Source organism: Anopheles darlingi, chromosome 3, assembly GCF_943734745.1.
Source record: "Anopheles darlingi chromosome 3, idAnoDarlMG_H_01, whole genome shotgun sequence".
Taxonomy (NCBI): Eukaryota; Metazoa; Arthropoda; class Insecta; order Diptera; family Culicidae; genus Anopheles; species Anopheles darlingi.
Window position 1 is genome coordinate 34,120,939 of NC_064875.1, and position 17,500 is coordinate 34,138,438.

At 45.8% G+C, this 17,500-nt stretch overlaps 2 protein-coding genes across 4 annotated transcripts in view; one reads left to right on the forward strand and one right to left on the reverse strand.

Moving 5' to 3' along the window:
- LOC125955468 (uncharacterized) overlaps positions 1 to 14,845 on the forward strand; it is a 23,924-nt gene extending 9,079 nt beyond the window's left edge. Inside the window, exons 8-11 of the mRNA XM_049686604.1 lie at positions 12,891 to 12,941; positions 13,021 to 14,112; positions 14,189 to 14,430; positions 14,513 to 14,845. Of these exons, the coding sequence (XP_049542561.1) occupies positions 12,891 to 12,941; positions 13,021 to 14,112; positions 14,189 to 14,430; positions 14,513 to 14,689 (1,562 nt within the window). The 3' untranslated portion in view covers positions 14,690 to 14,845. The remainder of the gene's footprint in view (positions 1 to 12,890; positions 12,942 to 13,020; positions 14,113 to 14,188; positions 14,431 to 14,512) is intronic.
- The window catches only part of LOC125957584 (arginyl-tRNA--protein transferase 1), a 2,911-nt gene continuing 126 nt past the window's right edge, over positions 14,716 to 17,500 (reverse strand). The window contains exons 1-6 of one of the 3 annotated variants that reach the window (XM_049690378.1): positions 17,414 to 17,500; positions 16,628 to 17,292; positions 16,155 to 16,304; positions 15,517 to 15,677; positions 15,139 to 15,448; positions 14,716 to 15,053 (exon numbers count right to left, since the gene is read on the reverse strand). The exon at positions 17,414 to 17,500 is cut by the window's right edge and continues 126 nt beyond it. In XM_049690378.1, the coding sequence (XP_049546335.1) occupies positions 14,967 to 15,053; positions 15,139 to 15,448; positions 15,517 to 15,677; positions 16,155 to 16,304; positions 16,628 to 17,292; positions 17,414 to 17,500 (1,460 nt within the window). In that variant the 3' untranslated portion in view covers positions 14,716 to 14,966. Of the gene's footprint in view, positions 15,057 to 15,138; positions 15,449 to 15,516; positions 15,678 to 16,154; positions 16,305 to 16,415; positions 16,560 to 16,627; positions 17,293 to 17,413 lie in introns of all 3 variants that reach the window. The other 2 variants (XM_049690379.1, XM_049690377.1) reach the window with 2 other exon arrangements.

The following is a 17,500-nucleotide window of genomic DNA, read 5'->3' on the forward strand; positions in this document are numbered from 1 at the left end:
AACACACTTCTGGCTGGATGCGTCAAAGATGTACCCGTGTGCGCAGTGGAATTTGTTCTCATCACACATTGGTCTACCGGAAAATAGAGATGTATGGATGGAGCGTTGAAGAGATGAATGAAGAAATATTTACATTTTCCGCTCAAAACTGTACTTACAAACCACGTTTGCAGAGATAGTATGACCTACGATCATATGGATCCTGTAGTATACCGTCATGAGGGCAGATCGTGTCTACGAACGCTCCAGGCGATGGAACCGGTTGATTGCCGACGGATACGGCATGAAATCGTACGCCATTTCCTTGATTTACCTGCTGATGCTGTGATGGCAGATTTTCCGAATAGAGCTTTATCGCAGGACATGGCAGTGGTGGTGGTGGCGCTGGAGTAGAAGAGGTACACGGCAGAGCTGATCCATGTGCTGTTGCTACAAACTGCACCGGGGAATTATAGCTCAGACCACTCAAGCAAGGAGTTGGTGGTTTATGGTTATTTATGGAGCTGACCGCGTAGAAATGAACCGGTGGTGGAGGTGGTGCGGGCGTCGTTGTTGTAGTGGTTGTCGTTGTAGTTGGTGGTGACGTTGGATTGTGAGCCACGGCATAGAACCGTACACCGGCCGGCTTCTGCACACATGGTTTCGGTGGCGGAATCACCGGTGCACAATGATGACAAGAGTGGATTGGTAAACCAGAATCACACTGTTTGCAACTCTCGCCATGTCTGTGATGCTCATGAATGTTATGACGACAATGCTGGCATGGCGAAGGCGAGACGGAACCACACTTCTTACAGGTCTCTCCATAGATTCGATGCTGGTTGCTATGGGGCTGTTCCGAAAACAGTTGCAAGGAGCTACTACGATCCGGCTGTTCCGAAAACAGTTGCACGGTGTCCTGTGGCACCGAAACCGAATCCGGCTTTGCACTGTCCGTAATAGCAACGGCCCTTTGTCTCTCTATGTCCGATGGTACATTAACCAAGGATGGTCTATTGCCCGAAGACCTCTCCTGAACCGTAGGGAAAAATAATTCGGCATCAGGAAACTCCTCGTCCGAATCAAAGGAAGGACCGAAAAACATGTTTGGCACAACCTCAAAACGCTGCTGCAGCTGTTCTCCGTTACCGGGGATTATTCGATCAGACGATGGTGGAGGGTTCTCAAATCTTGGATCGATTATTTGTGGTACCCTTTGTGCACTTTGTGGCGAGACACTTGGCTCTGGCACAATTGACGCTCCACGTGAGCTTTGCGCATTCGAAAACCCTAGGAAGGATTCCAGTTCCTTTGCCTTTTGGGCGATTGAGTAGCCAATGGATGGCGGTTCATAGGGATAGATCTGTGGTTCACTGATTACCGCCGGTGGCTGGTAATCGGATTGTAGTGCCGCTACGACCATCGCCGTCATAGGATACTGGCCATCGCCACAGATATTGATCGGGTCATCCTCATCGTAGTAGAACACGGCCAATCCACCGAGACTCTGCTGCACCACAAAGCCAACCTTCTCCTTGATCGACTTTTCGTTCTCGTACGAGTACCAGGATAAATCGCGGAACGCGTACGGACTCTTGGCATTACTGTCCCATATTTCCAACGAGCCGCTGTACAGCTTGCGGCAGATCTTGTAGTACGGTCGTATCTTCAACTGCAGCGCCGGTGTACCAATGCGGTACTCATTCGGAATGTAGAGTTTGTACGTTAAGGTCATGGTCTGTATAACGATCACTATCTTGCTCGAGCTTAAACCGGCCGTCTTCCAACGATCCACATGGTAGTCCTATGCAACGATAATCACACATACAGACAGTCTCTGCATGCTGCTTGAATTGGGCAAGTAGGCTACTTACAATACTATTTGATGATCCGGGGCTGCACGAGTAGAGCGGAGCAATGAAGGACGTCTTTCGCAACTTTCGGTACTCGGTGGTAGAAAGAATCACAAAGTCGCAATATTTTTCCAGCTTTTCAACCGGATAGTTAACCTCGATTACGGAGGGACGACTCGGAACGGTCACAGTCAGGATCAGTCCATTCCGATCGCAGGCCAACCGAAGATCTCGCAGCAGGTTAACGTAGTGGTTCTGGAAAATAGTCAAATAAAGTGATGGTTTTCTCTCGCCAGCACAAGCGACCACCCCTCACACCATACACTTACTCGCTCCTGTGGTGATGGGTACAACCAAGAAAGATCTATTCCATGAAATCCATGTGACAGCACAAACTCCACCAAATTATCACAAAACGCTGCACGCCGTGTCTCATCACTAGCCAGGTAAGCGAACAGCTCGGATGGCACTACTGAGCCCCCCAGCGAGATGATTATCTTCAATCCAGGTTGCTTCTTACAAATACCTAGCACGTAGCCAAACAAACGTTAAACGTTAGCAACAAACCAGCATCATCAGCAGCATACCGAACCTAACTCACAATTATCTTTAAAGATTTCAAGCGGAACCCCCACGGGACTGATCATGACGTCCGTCAGCAATAGGTAACCGCTCGTGATGTGATCGAACTTGGCGATACAAAAGTTGGAACTTTTCACTGTAAGAAACAAGGCCGTCGTCGTCGATTTGGTCGGCTTGGTCGACTTGGTCTTGGCAGCGTTTGCCCCACGTTGGGCACACCATGGATGACAGAGGGACAGCAGGACGAGAAACACCATCAAACGAAGCCCCGGCAAACCGCGGTATACGGAACCACTACCCATTGTGATCGTGAGCTTTGATGCACCGATACTGTATCGTGCCCTCCGCTAGTCCAGACCAACTTATAACCGACTTTGTGGGACCACGGTACGCTGTCGAACTAAAATGTCCACCCTGGGCTGCACGCCCTTTTATAAACCCCTGACACTACTACTTCTCACTCGCTGGTGGCCAGCTGCCCATCAGCATGCAAAACTGTTGTGCCTTGCGTGTGAGAGCCCCTATTGCTATCACCACGACCTTTCTTCTTTTTTACAGTTTTCTTTTTTAACAACACTCCAGCGATACGCAGCGTGCCGCAGGCGGCGAGTGCGCACGGCGTGTGTGTGTTTACGTTAAACAGCAGATCCTAGGCTAACGGCTACGTTACTCTTTTCTCATTTAGTAGCATACCTTCCCGCTACCCCGAAAAACCGGAACGTCGAACGTGTACTTCGCACTGTTTTCTAGCATACCCGTTTCAGTTCTCTATCAGCTGGTAAAGTTCAGTGTAATTTCTCGTCTCACGTTTCGCAGAAGCTACGGAACGCGGTGCCGACATTCCTGGCTGGCTCAAGGGTATGGTAAAATGCACTGTATCGCTGCTTACCTTTCTGCAGAGCAGTGCAGAGTGGCGGAACTTCCCCGATCTGCAAATAAAACATTCCATCAGATTCGGCCAAAGCTACAGGCTAGATTGATCGGGAAGAGTGCGAAGCTCGTTACGATCCATTACCGACGCGTATACTACCACCCGTGCATCCCGATCTGGGACTGGGGCGTGCAATTTGAATCCATTTACTTCCCGTATGGTGTTTATCGTTTACCTTCTTGCGAACCAACTTTTGGAAAAACCTTATATGATGAAAAATGAAGATTGAAAAAAGGGCCCCTACGCGTGTGTGTTTTTCTGACTTTTTCAGTTAGTTTGGCTCCGATGGCACATTCCAATGGACGGTGAGACAGGGGTGTTTGTTTCAAAAAATGATGTAAGCAGACACCTGCAATCAACGTATTAAGTAAAGTAGCTGCTGCTAACACTGGTATAGTATTACTTATGTCATAAGCTTTTAGTACTGCCGATATGTTGTTGCTTCTAAATACCCTTTTCAGGATAGAGTGACATACTTTTTAAGGAATGCATGTTTGTGTTTTAAAACTAGTGTAGCTGTGTAATCCATATCCCACAAATGATTTTAAAATCTCCCCAGAAGGAGATACGAAACATGAAATGCGAACGGTATGAGAGAAAAAACTATGAAAACATCCTATGCCCTATAACATCCTAAAGCCCCTTTTTTCAACTGTCCTGTTCTGAGATTTTTAGGATTGAAATCGAAAAAATTCTGGAGAAAGTAGGATCCATAGATTCCTGTAACAGTTTATACAGTGCTGCTACGGTTTTATGACCTCTTATCAGTATGAAGATTGAGACAGCAGACCAGCATCCGCCCAAATGGTTAAATTCCATAGCCTGTAACAGAAATCTATTGTCGATGTTACTTTCGGAACGAACATTCTTTGAAGATCGTTGTTAGTTTGTGTCTCATTTATCAATGTATAGAATGTAACGAGATGAGGACGAGATGAGGTAGCTAAAGAATTGTAAAGATCTAATGCTATGTACTGTGCTGTTATTGGTATCAAAACGATTGAATCTTCAGGAACGGTTAGCACCGGTAGCCCGTCCGAAAGAAGAAAGAAAGACAAGGACAAGCATTCACCCACGTGGATACGCGAAGTGCGATCTTCCAGGAGCGAAGCAACGAGGAGTAGTGAGGAAACTTGAAGCATCTTATAGTATCCTAAAGTATCCAGACTCCAACCGATAGCCGGACATCCTCTAGCAGAAGCAGGTCAATAGGCACCATCCCAGCCAGCAGACTTGCTACCTTCACAGATACTAAGCAGAACGTGCTCGCAACACCACGCGCTGCCAAACCTTGCAACCGCGCAAGCATCCGACAGCTTTCTCTTGCCACTGGACTGGCCATGGTGCTTCATGCTCAGAGCTGTGGTCACGCGATTTGCTTTGTCGACAGCATAATCCACGAGGCTCTTTCATCTGAGGTGATCATGAACCTCCAAGATACTTGAGGGTCGTACCAGTCCTCATTATGCTCGCACCAACGTTAAACGTGCTGGTATTCCTTCTTCGTTCGGCTGATCACGATTGCCTCCGTCTTCGTTAGTACTTTCAGGGAATGCTGCTTCTGGATGCGTCGCGCCTCCTTCGATCTGATGAATCTGATCGCGTAAAGTCGTAATCGTTAGGTTCCAGGATTCGTGAATTCTTCGTCAGTAGGCTTCGTAAACTTGCAGATTTTTGAGGGGCCGGGACGTTAGCCCTGTGCCCAACCTCCTGTGACTTAGGAGGATCATCTGGCCAACTGGATTAGCGTCCTGGTGGCCAATGGGACGAGAGAAAACAGACGCCCCAAGGAAGAAACCTCGTTTGACGGAGGTAACTTCTTTGGTTTGCGGTTACCCGTGTACCCAAGCTCAGACATTCTGGGAGCATGTTATCGCTCTACATAAGCAGCTTTCTTGCTTCTTTTTCTTGAGGTTGCTTTCTTTTAGTTCGGGAATTGGTTTAGTGAATTATTGAACAGAAACGAAGTGAAATTGTAGTATTGCAAATGCTTTTTAAACAGGCCGATCTGCCTGCTGGACTCCTCCTGGTTTCTTGAGCGGCTTATTCTCAAAAGACCGTCGCCACACACGGAGGGAGCTCGAGGGCTATCAGATAGGCAGTAGATGGGTTTCATAGAAGAAGATCTACAACTGATGCTATTTGCATGGTCCGTACTTAGTTGTATCACATGCTCCTAAGCTACTTCGGGGATCGTGTCTTAATTTACGATACTGACTCAGGTCAACAGGAAGTGCCTCTTACGGCAGATGTACCTTCACTGGAACGTGATGTCCGACACGATTCTGCAGATGAGCAAGCTTGTTGGTTGTGGGTTTTGCCGATGATATGGTCCTGATGGTCTGCGGGCAGTCCTTGTGGGAAGTGGACATTAACACGGAGTGGTCGGAGATGCGCAGAAGCGGGTTTAAGCTTCGTGTGACGGGTGGCCGGAGTCGGTGCTAAACCTTTCTCGCCGTAGACAAGAGGGCGGCCGTTGATGAAGAGGACGGGGGTGCTGATATTGAAACAACATCCGGTGGGCCCGTTAGTGATGGTGTAGGATGCAATCGATTGAAAGGTCAGAGATTGATCCGAAGTTCTGGCGCAGGTCGGCCCATCCGGAACTACCTTAGGTGCAATGAGGTCTGCACCCATAATAGTCTGGACTGCGGTCCTGGCAGCTCACAGAGGGTAAAGGAGGGTCAGAACGGTGTTCGAAGAGGTAATGGACTAGCAACGGAGAACCGGGCTTTTGTTTCATTTAAGTTAATAAGCAATCCCAAGGGTTATACGCACCAAAAAGGCTTATTTTTGACGATTTTTAGTGCAGAAACCATTCAACTTATTTTTTTCAAGTTAATGTCATATTAAACTACAACTTTTCAAGAATATTTGGTTCAATTTTGGGAAAGATTTGTTCAAAACTACGTTCATGGCATCCAATCTAGAAAGGCATGTTCAATCCGTGTTCGTTAACGGTCGTTTCAAATTCAAAAGTGAGACGGCACAGCGCCATCTATCCGGTGAACTGGTGTGGGTCATGCACACGCTCACTCGTGCGTTTAGAGCTCTCGCTTCAGCACTTTCAAACCGACCCGAACTTTTTCAAATTCAACCGTTAATGGTTTCTGCACTAAAAATCGTCAAAATTAAGCCTTTTTGGTGCGTATAACCCTTGGGATTGCTTATTAACTTAAATGAAACAAAAACCAAATTAGACGGCTCTCCGTTGCAAGTACATTACCTCGTCTCGACATGTAATTTTAATGTTCTTTCACGATAGTAGAAGTTATTGATTCTTATTCGACAAAACTAATCATTTCTTTTATTTGGTGGTTAGATTGAAAATTATTCTGTTAAATATATAGCTGTACGCTGCATCTGCACACCCGGGAATCCGAGATTCATTCATCGTGGCAGAGCTTTACTTCCGTTGTCTTCACCTGTCTTCCCAAAACATGGAAACGAAACATTCCCAGGAACATGGAAAGAGGATTCCAAACTCTTTCGCCATACTTTGGCCATACCAGAGAGACCTCGCATCCTGGATGCGGAGTACGGCAAGGCGCGTTCTGGCTTTCAAGGGCAGATTTTCATATTCAAAGAGCCCCAAAGTCAGGCGGAGATCGATCGACCGGTCCTTAGGTCCCTTAGAGCCTCGAACCACACCTCCAGAAGGACGAACATCGCTCTGAGGACCCTCCGCCGACTGGACCATCTCGCTTCCAGTACCGTAGCCCAGACTATTTTGGGTGCACCTAGGGTTGTTCCGAAAGAGCCAGACCACAGTCAAAGCAAAAGACGCTCAAAAGTCCTTAATTGGCTGTTCAATTGAGGATGTTTGTTTTTTAAGAAGATTATTTTCCTTTGAACGACACAATTCTAGAGTACTCTTATTATTCATCGTTTCACCATTACAATAAGGTGCTTTCAGTCCTTATACAACATTACCTCATTTCTTTTGAATTCAGGTGCTTCCTTCCAAACAAACTTTTTCTGCCCGAACGGAACTCAAGAACAAGCTGCCGGAAGATCTTACCCCTGCCCCCTCAACCCCTCAAACCGATACGGTCAGTTTTGGAGCACAGAAACACCGTTCCTTATCTTTCAGGTTCGACGGCCCAAAAGTCGGTTCACTCCGGTCCAGGAACTACATCCTCTCGGATATTATAGCGTAGTGTCTGCTAAATCTGGTGCCAGGCGCCAGTCTTTCCTTAAACGAGCCCTTCTGGGAAATCATCTGTTTTGGGATACCACCAGTTCTATTGCCGGCTTGATCCGCGCATCAATTCCTTAGTTCCAGGCGTCTGTACCATCTCATCTTTCCGAGAGATCGTTAAATCTGATTCGTATCATTAACCATCAAACAAACCAGGAAGAGTAGCATTCTCAGCATTTTTGCGAGGACTGATAGACTGCTTGCAACTGAAACCGACCGACGACCAAACAAAAAGTGTTTGCGATGAATTTAATGCACCAAGCACCGTTTCCGCACACTTTTCATTCAGCTGTTGTCGGATTTTCTTTAATCGATTTCACTCGCAATCTAAATCGCTACAAGAGACTCTAAGGATTGTCTTGCCAATGCTACAGGCTTGTCAGAATCAGAATATAACGAAGGTCCTTCGTTAAAAAAAACGTTTTTATATTATACAATTTCACTTCATTTCTATTCAATAACTCACTACCAATTCCCCAACGAAAAGAAGGAATTCTCTTCAGCGGTACTCCACCTCAAGGCTCGAAAAAGTGATTCTTTATTTGTGAGTGAAGTTCAAGACGTTAATTTAAAATACTTTCCGGAGTCCGATTTACATGAAATATGAATCGTTTTGTTGGATTATTTGTTGCCATGCTCATGAAAGGTGTGTTCCTTTTTGGCGAAAAATCAATCGATTTGCAAAATCTTCTCACAAGGAATTTTTATAGTATCAAAACAAAATGGCAATCGCTTAGTGCCTGAATTGAATTATACATTGGATGTATCGAAAACCACGACATCAGACAAGAGAAGTTATTGGAAGAGATTGCCAATAGTCGTTGGGATGTTCCAACGCATCGAACATGACGATCAAACTTGTCACTAAGCGATTATCACCGTACTATGACCACCATGGAGGTGCATGGTCGGTCATGGCAATTAGGGCAAACGAGACCGTACATCCTGGATGGATGTAGATTTTAGTATAAAAAGAGCTCCTTATTCGGGATAAAGTCAGCCGGAGATCAACCGGGGAAGCCACAGTCGGAGGCCCTTTTCCGAAATAAACCCCAAACCGACCGCTCGGTTGCTCCTCTGCAAATGTGCTGGGTTACCTCTATGGAGATCTGCTATCGCTGCCTATCTTCTTTAGCTAGAGCATAGCCCACGGTTAGTCACACTTCCCTTTAAAACTGACCACTTCAATGCCGACCAGAGCCAGCTGCAATGAGCCCTGACCTGCCTATCCGCTGGGAAAAAATGCATTGAGCCCTCTTCGGATCACCTATCCGGTATTACCTTCGAAGGGGACGCTGAACATGTTTGTACCACTCGTGCCCTCCATGAGTACACTCGCAAAAATCGCGCGCTCAATGCACAAGGTAAGGCTACTCATTTGAGGTATATCGCCGTGGTTTACTTCTTTGAATTTCTTGTCATTCTGAACAAGCGCGTGCCATCGTGGTCTTCATAAACCCACTGACGGCATCGAAAGCAGCAAGGGTTTCGCACATACGCGACACGGCGGTATCTGCGGATACTGTTATACCTAGTGCAAGGTTCCTGTGCCCCCTACTCTACTGGATCGTCGGCTCATCCTATCCGATGGAAATACTCTCAGAAGTATCCATGTCCAGAGAGGAACTGAGTTGAGTTTACCACACCATGTCCTCTAGCCACCCTTCGCTCAATATTGGGGATGAGATGGTGTGTCCATCTTCCATTTGGTTGTCTCAATCCCTGCGCCTTGTTACCGTGCCTGGAATGCCAGGCCTTTCTGTCTTCCCTTATCAGCCTGCTGCTGTTGAGATCGTACGGAAAGCGCACGTTTTCCTGATGGCCGGTGTACCCTGTTCAGGATAGCACGCTTGTTGTTCAGCTTCAATGCATCATCCCATTCTCGAAGGCTGTTGGGAAGGGTGGCGGGTAATTTCATCAAGTAATCCCCAAGATATAAAAAGCCAGATCCTTATAGTATACTCAAATCCCATTTCTTAAACCGTGAGCTACTACCTACCGTGATATCCATCCCTGAAGTATATTTTCTAGCGTGTGTCTTGTAATCCAGTGAAGGACAGTCTAAAGGACAGGCTTCATTTGGACAATAAAGGAAATGGTCGTGCGGTGGATTCAATGCCAAGTAAACACAGAACTAAACATACGGCTTCACAGACTTTTATGCGATCTGCGGCAATAACTGATCGCCCTTGTTGCAATTGCATGGAAGAAGGATGGGAGATCTCTCTGCCGGTTATGAAATTATTTTCCCTTTAACAAATATTTTCTCATAATACTTATTACATAAACGTAAGGGAGGTTAATCCGCCTTTTTAAAAGATCAGAAATTGACTATCATCATGTATTTGCTACATCACACAAAAGACCTCTTTTCTACGGTGAAAGGTTTCACTCCATGAATTGGAAAGGGCTATAAAGTGGTTCCTGTTTTCATTAATGCGAGCATGCAACATATTTCAGGGTAACTTTTCTATTCTACTTAAATGAAGAGTGTATTCTGCGACATGTCTATAAATAATGTAATCAATACTTACCGGGACGTTCACAAAAACTCCCGCCACGACATTCCTCCATCGCACAGCCCTGGCGTACCGATGCAACGGAAACAGCAACCAAAAGTTGCATCATTGGAGCTTATCACAATTTGTTTCTGCGAGGCCATGCGGTATCTTCGAGAGTTCGCTCACAACACACGCTTGCAACAGCATCGCCGGGTGATGAGTATAGGAGAAACGCGCAGCAACGGTGGTGGCCCTTAAATGCAACGCACCGTGTCTCCACCGGAGCGGCCGTACCCGGTGGAAAGGGTAGCCACAGACTCGCGTTTTTTTTGCGGGTGAGCGCGGCGCGGTTATGATGCACTAGCGCGATACCAGCGCGAGAACGAGAGCGCGGAAGGCCGAGTGAAGGAAAAATACATCGTACCAGGACTGGTCGTAGTGGCCAACCACCAGTAGCTCGATCGACGCGGCTTCGAACGAAGTTGGTGGCGATCGATCGAACGCTCCACACGTAATTTTGTCGCTGTTCGCTGTTCCGGCCGTTAACACGCATATCCCATCCAGCCACCCAAGTCCCGTTGATCGCGGTATTGATTTGTTGATCGCCCGTTCCGTGTGTGTGCTTAGCGTGGTTAGTGTTTCGCGTGAGTTTACGGGAATCATTTGTAGACAATAATAGGGAGCATTAGGGAGGGATGAGTGATGGGAGAATGAATCTTTATAGTGCGGGAGTGTGTGAACACGATCTAGTGATTGATAAACGAGCAACACCGAACACAGGTTTCTGCAAGTGAAGATCATAAATTTTGCACATTCGACTGACGGCGTGAGGTTTTTTAAAAAAAGATTCACGGGATTGTTTCGTGCCAGCGTTGTCCCAAGCAGATAAGCTGTTTATTCTCCGCTGTTGATTGTTGAAATGGTTTTACAGTGAATGTGTAGTTTAAATCACCTTCAAACAGATTTCCTGGATCGGTTCGGTCGATCGAAAATCGTATCGTCGCGAGAATCGTTCAGTTCAACAACTTCAAGACCTTAACCTTTACCCAGTGATAGGATACAAATGTTGTGTTGTGTTTCGATTTCGGCTGATATTTCCGCCTCATATGATCTTGTGCTCGGCTGTTTGTTGCCTTTTTTTTTAATCTGTTCGCGAAAACTTGGGCCTTTGCCGTGGTCACCGACCCTTGCGTGAGACCAGCCTCAGGGCAAACAGCCTCCGCGGGACCGGGGTAGCTGTCTCGTCTCGGAATCTCTCTTCTCCACTCTCCTACCAAATGTTGTCCATGCGAAACCGTAGATTTTTGTACCATAAATACCGGTTGCATATTCAACCATTTTTTAAGTCATTTTCTTATGTTATCGCTTTGTGGTTTGCGTAACAGCGAGCCATGAGCATTCCAGAATACGTGTTGAGATGCTCGTAAATATCGTCCCGGAATGGTCGCTTGAAAATGCGTTTCACTTCGCATTGCGCTTAATGTTAAAACCATAAGCCAGTTATTTAGGGCCATCCAGTTCAACCTCTTTTCATACATTCCGGTTCTGGTCGCGAACGGCCGCTGGTGGCGAAGAAGCGCTTGGACAGTTCGATACGATTCGCGGTGTTAGGAAGTCTAAAGGGGAATTCCATTGACCGGAACCAGATAGTTTGTTCCGCAAAAGAGTGTAAAATTCATAAACAGCGATCGGCAAAAGGGAGGACTGCATATGGTTTGAGTGGCATCATGTTTGCTTTGCTTCGTTATTAACTATTCACTTCGTCACCGTTTTTGCCTAACCAGAAAGGTGATAATTGTAATTGTAAAGCTTTCTTTCTTTTGCGTCCCGTATGCCAAGGCGTCAATGCGTTAAATGCCACCCGATTACCAGCATCCGGCAATTGTTTGTGGCAAGCGCCTCGATGGTGATGCCAAGTTTATCGCCTAATGATGAACAATTTTCACGTCGTTGCCAAACAGTGCAATTAATAAAGCGCTTATAGATTATTTCATATCTATTACTATATGCCATTCAACTAACCGCCACACCACTATCAGCAGAACTGTGTGGTGATTGGATCTTTGAAGAGGGTTTCAAAATGTTATCATACGTGGTTCGTTGCTTTGTAATCATTGATGTCTTTTGTTTTGACGCAAAGTTAATAACATAGAACTAATTAGGGCTCGCGGCTATTCCGTTGTCCCCTCCCATCGTGATAAGCCAACAATGGCGTACACAAACCTTCGCACCGTACGCTTACACTTAAAATCGACGGCGCGCCCTTGCCGCTTTACCTTCCCCGTGTAGTTCGGTTACCTCGGGCGGTCGAATCAGAATATTGGGATCGTGTTTTAAACCACGTAACCGCGACAGAATGCCAAATCGGGAGACCTTCCGGTGCGGCCGTCGTTCGGGGTTCACATGGTGCACCTTGAATTCAGCTCAAGGTTATTTATTTATTTTTTTTTCAAAGGACGTTACCGGAACAGTCACCGGATAGTAGCCACTTTTTATCTAATGCATTTTTTTTTAAATCCTATTCATCGCAAATTCTTAGATTGACTAAGGAGGTTTAGAAACAGTTTTTCAAGCATCTTTTTCATCCAGTTTGGAGCAGGTTTCGGTACAAATCGTGATAGAATGTCAGGTTTTACTTCTTTGTGTTGCTATAGCAATCCCTGGTCATGTAGTGGTCAGCCGATTTTTAATTGTAACTGGGTGCTTTGCGATTTCGCTTGCTTCCCAGGGGTTGTAGATAGCAAAAGTCAATGCCATCAATATATGTATTTGTTACTCACATAGTAAATGGTATTTATCCTCCAGGAGTTTGGTATCTTGTATCTTTGGTTCTGGTTGTTGATGTTACCCGAATACAACCTGCACAATGATAATTAATAGTGATATAATTCAGGGTATGTAGTTTCAACGCTTATCATTAGATTGTATGACTATTACACGAGAAATTTAACGTTGTCTTTTGCATGTTTCCAGGAGCCATCCCAAAGCGGTTCATAGTAACGATCATGATATTCATGGCGTGTACGGCATCGTTCATGTTGCGTGTACACATGTCGATCAATCTGCTCGCAATGGTACAACCTACAATTCGCGGCACAAACTACACCGCAAACATCGCCACCCCGACCCCGACCTCCGTACCCTTGGCGACCCTTGATGTGACGAATGGATCGCTACTACCCTTCAATGACACCCAGTACGATGACAATGATGACCAAGTCACGCCACTAGTTCCGGATTTTGGTCCACGCTACGATTGGAGTCAAACTATGCAGAGCCATATACTGGGGGCCTATTTCTATGGTTACCTTTTAACATCACTGCCGGCCGGACCACTAGCTGAACGATACGGGCCACAGCGGCTGATCGGCTACTCCTTTCTACTATCCGCCATCGTTACAGCACTTTTCCCGCTGCTCGCAATGGTTGACGCCACTGCTATCATAGCTGGTCGATTCCTGATTGGAGTGCTGAGCGGATGCGTCTACCCAACGCTACACAACGTCATCTCACGCTGGATTCCACCGAACGAGAAAAGCAAAGCCGTTGCCTGCATTTCAGGTGGTAGTACGTTCGGGACGGTTATTACGTGGCCCTTCGCTGGCCTCCTGACGGAACACCTGGGATGGGTTTACGCATTTTACGTGCCAGCCCTAATATCCGCCCTCGTTGGGATCATTTGGTTTTGGCTCGTGTCAGACTCCCCGAGTGAGCATAAGACCATAACGAAAGAGGAGCGCGACTTCATAGAATCATCTTTCGGCGATACCGTATCGAAGGTCAAGGCACGTCCGCCACTCGTCAAAGTGCTTACGTCCTTACCCTTCTTGGCACTGATCTTGGCTCACTATGCCAGCTTCTGGGGCTTGAACTTCTTCGTCACGCAAGCGCCCAAGTTCATAAACGAAGTACTGGGCTTCAAGTTGGCAAACGCCGGATTTCTCTCTAGTTTACCATACGTGGCCAGAATGTTTTCCGGTTTTCTCTTCGGATATATTGGCGATCTGCTGCGCCGCAAGCAAATCATGAGTGTTACTAGCCTTCGCAAATCCTTCACTGTCTTCTGTAGGTTCATCCCAGACCAGAAGCAAAATGCAACACTTTTCTTGACCGAATGTTTCCCCTTGGTTTATACTTCCAGCTCACTTCCTGCCCGGTGCATTCCTGATTGCACTACCGTTTATTGGACGGGATCCCATCGTTACAGTTTCGTGTATCATTGCTTGCCTGGGATTCAATGGAGCATCTACCATCACTAATCTCGTCAATGCCCAAGACTTGGCCCCCAACTTTGCGGCTACCCTGTATGGTTTGATGAATTTTTTGGCCACTACCGCTGGCTTTCTGGCTCCGATGCTAGTAGCATTCTTCACGAAAGAAAAGGTACTATATTGCTCATTCACGATTATTTGCCTTATATTACAATCATTATATACTTGTGCTCGTTTTTTTTCTTTACGAACAGAACACGATGGATGAATGGAAGTACGTGTTTCTCATCACGGCAGGAATCTACATTCTTTCCGGTATCATTTTTACAGTACTAGGCTCTGGTAAGGTACAGAAATGGAATGAGATCAAGAAACAACCCAGCGAATCTTCTCCAACGCCAACACCGGCAGTTCAGAGTGTTCGGCTGTAGAACAACCACCGGACGTTTGGTATCTGTTATTACTTTTTTATTTCAGTCATGAACATCTCAGTGTAACAATATGTGTGTATTAAGAAAGATTAAGCAGAATAAACAGTAAGGATCGATACGGTTTAAGCTCCTCCTTTTTTAGATTAGGCAAGTTCAAAGGATATCATCGAAAAGAATACAAAACAACACATTTACTCGCTAGTTCTTAGACACGAATCCCTCATCACGTGCTTCCACAAAGCTGCAATGCCGTTCCTCATTTACAACCTGATGTATGCTAAGCGACAACCAGAAGCATTCGTTTGGCGCACTGCTTACCCACCAAACGGGCGTAGGCTTCTACTTCCACTATCGGCCCATTTGCCTGCTGGAATGCGTAGAAATATGAAAAAGCGTTAAAACCATACTTGAATAAAGTGCATGATTCAGCAGAAGCTCAAAATTCTTACCAAACATTGTGAGTACCGTAAGCATTTGCGATTTTGCAGCAATATTACATCGGACAGATCTTGCTCGGTCGGCTTGTTTGTGTCCTGTGCCTTAGGATCATTGTTGAGTCGACTGTACTTACTGGCATCTAGCTTCGATTTGACCGTAGCATCCAAACTGTGCCACGAATACACTTCTGGGCATAACAGGTATGAAGGATGCAGATTGCCCTTATAGCGCATTTTAGGACACGAATGAATGTAGAATCCCATATAGTAGTTCGTTAGAGACGGAAGTTGCCGGTTTAACGTACGGGCGAATGCCACTTCTCTAGAATTGAAATACAAATTATCCGCTTGTGGATATGGACGAATTGTGCATCGAACTATAATGCCTACCTCATCGAAGCGTAGGTTCCAAGAGAAAGGAAGTGGAACTCAGGATCGTAGAAAAAGTAGACGGCGCTGACGCAGTACGGCAAAACATCGATTACACCAACCGCAATAAGACGATCGTCGAGCCAGTACTGCTGGTGAAAGGAACCCATTACGCCACCGGTCTGAAAGATGGAAGATTAAGATTATCACAAGCAACAGCGAAAGTCTTGGGTAACAAAGAGGTAAATTGAAATCGTTCTTATCAATAGTTTTTACTTTTTAACTTTGAACTACAAGTATAAAGATTATTAGTAAAATGGCGATAGTAACAAGGATATTAATGACGTTTTAAGCTTAAATCAGTCCGACTGCGACTTGTCGTCAATTATATGCCAAAAGACGGCGGCGAGATATAGAACTCGGTTTCAACCACAACCCCCCGATGGGATTTTTATATTAATTTTGCAATTCAGTGTAAAAACGATTCACAAAAAGGTCCACACTCCAAACAAGGTGGCATCATTTCACCTTCCACAAATCACCTAATTCCACAAAGCAGAAGTAAAGGGTAGGTTCCAATAGAGACAAAAATGGTGCGATTTGTTAATTCATAAAAAAGTAAAACTGAAATGACTAGGAAATAACAGTGAGCGTAATACCTTGAGAGGTGAGTTCACCAAAAACTCCAGATAGTCGGATATCGAACCAGGGCGATCATTGTGTATAGCAGTCTGATATTTAGCAAACAGAGCGAAGGAAGTGGCTAGGTTCTCTTGAAACTTTTTGCCCGAAGTGGAAATAGTCTCAATCTAATCTCATTTGGGCATTTATAGTTTTGTCGAGCCACATCGAAAAGATAAGAGAAAAAGAAGGAAGAAACAAGAACACATTAGCATGATCGTTGCTACAATACTATTCACCTTTAGAGGAGATGTAACGAGAAATCGCTTGTAACGGTCCATGCTCATTTTGGATGGTGGATCCTGGTGTATGCGTTGCTGGTACGAGCAGTATAGTTTATAAGATGCTGCCGTTGCACCATCGGCAGCATTGACTAGTTTTACCTAGAATAAAGCAAAGCAATTAACCCATCACAGCCTGTAACATATTAAATAGATCATCCAGAGCGTACCTTTAAACGATGTGCTGCTGGTTCATCGTCTCGTGGGGCTTCAGATAGAAAATCCTCCAACGATTTCGCCACATTTTGGCCTTTGGATTCCTTCATCAGGCGTTCCAACTCATCGCCGGAAACACCTTTCTTTTGTAGTTTCTCCCGCTTACGCTCTATGCGCAAAAGTTTTGCTTTCTTTGGTGGATTGGTGACACCCGAACCGCTCGAGTGATTCGAGACATTTGAAGTGCTGCCACTTTTGGGTTTACTCGAACAAAGACCATCTGGCTGATCCGCGAAGGAGCTAGCGTCCTGCGCTCGCTGCGCCACAGATGCCTCTTGGAAGCATTGAAGATCTGGTTGCTTTGATGGTGCTCGAGGTGCTTCCACTATTTCCGAGTCTCCTCGATCGTGTTCAGTCGTATCTAGGCTTCCTTCCGTGCTTTGAACGGCTTGATTTTCGTGCTCCTCTTTGAGGCCATCCCGGAGGAACTTGTTCAGCCGCTTGATTACTTTTTTGTGTGACTTGTTCATTTGGAAATTTAGTGCATTACACTTGATCGTGTACGCTGGGCAGCACGTAACGTTCATGATCGGTTTGTAGCAGTAACAGCCGGAGCGTCGCCAACCCCGGTCAATCAAATCCTGGTAATCCTCACAGCTCAGTCTGTGCGCCCACATTCCTGCAAGAATCACCACCAGGAAGAAGGTATTAAAATCAAGCGATTCAATATTGCTGGGATGATCCGGATGTTCCGGATGTTCCGGATTTTCGCGGATTTTCAAGGATTTTCGCGGGTTTACCGTCTGAGTGGCAAGAGCTTTTCTGAGAACAATAACCACACGCATAGTTTGAATGTTTTCCGTAGAATTCGACCAACGAGGATGGCA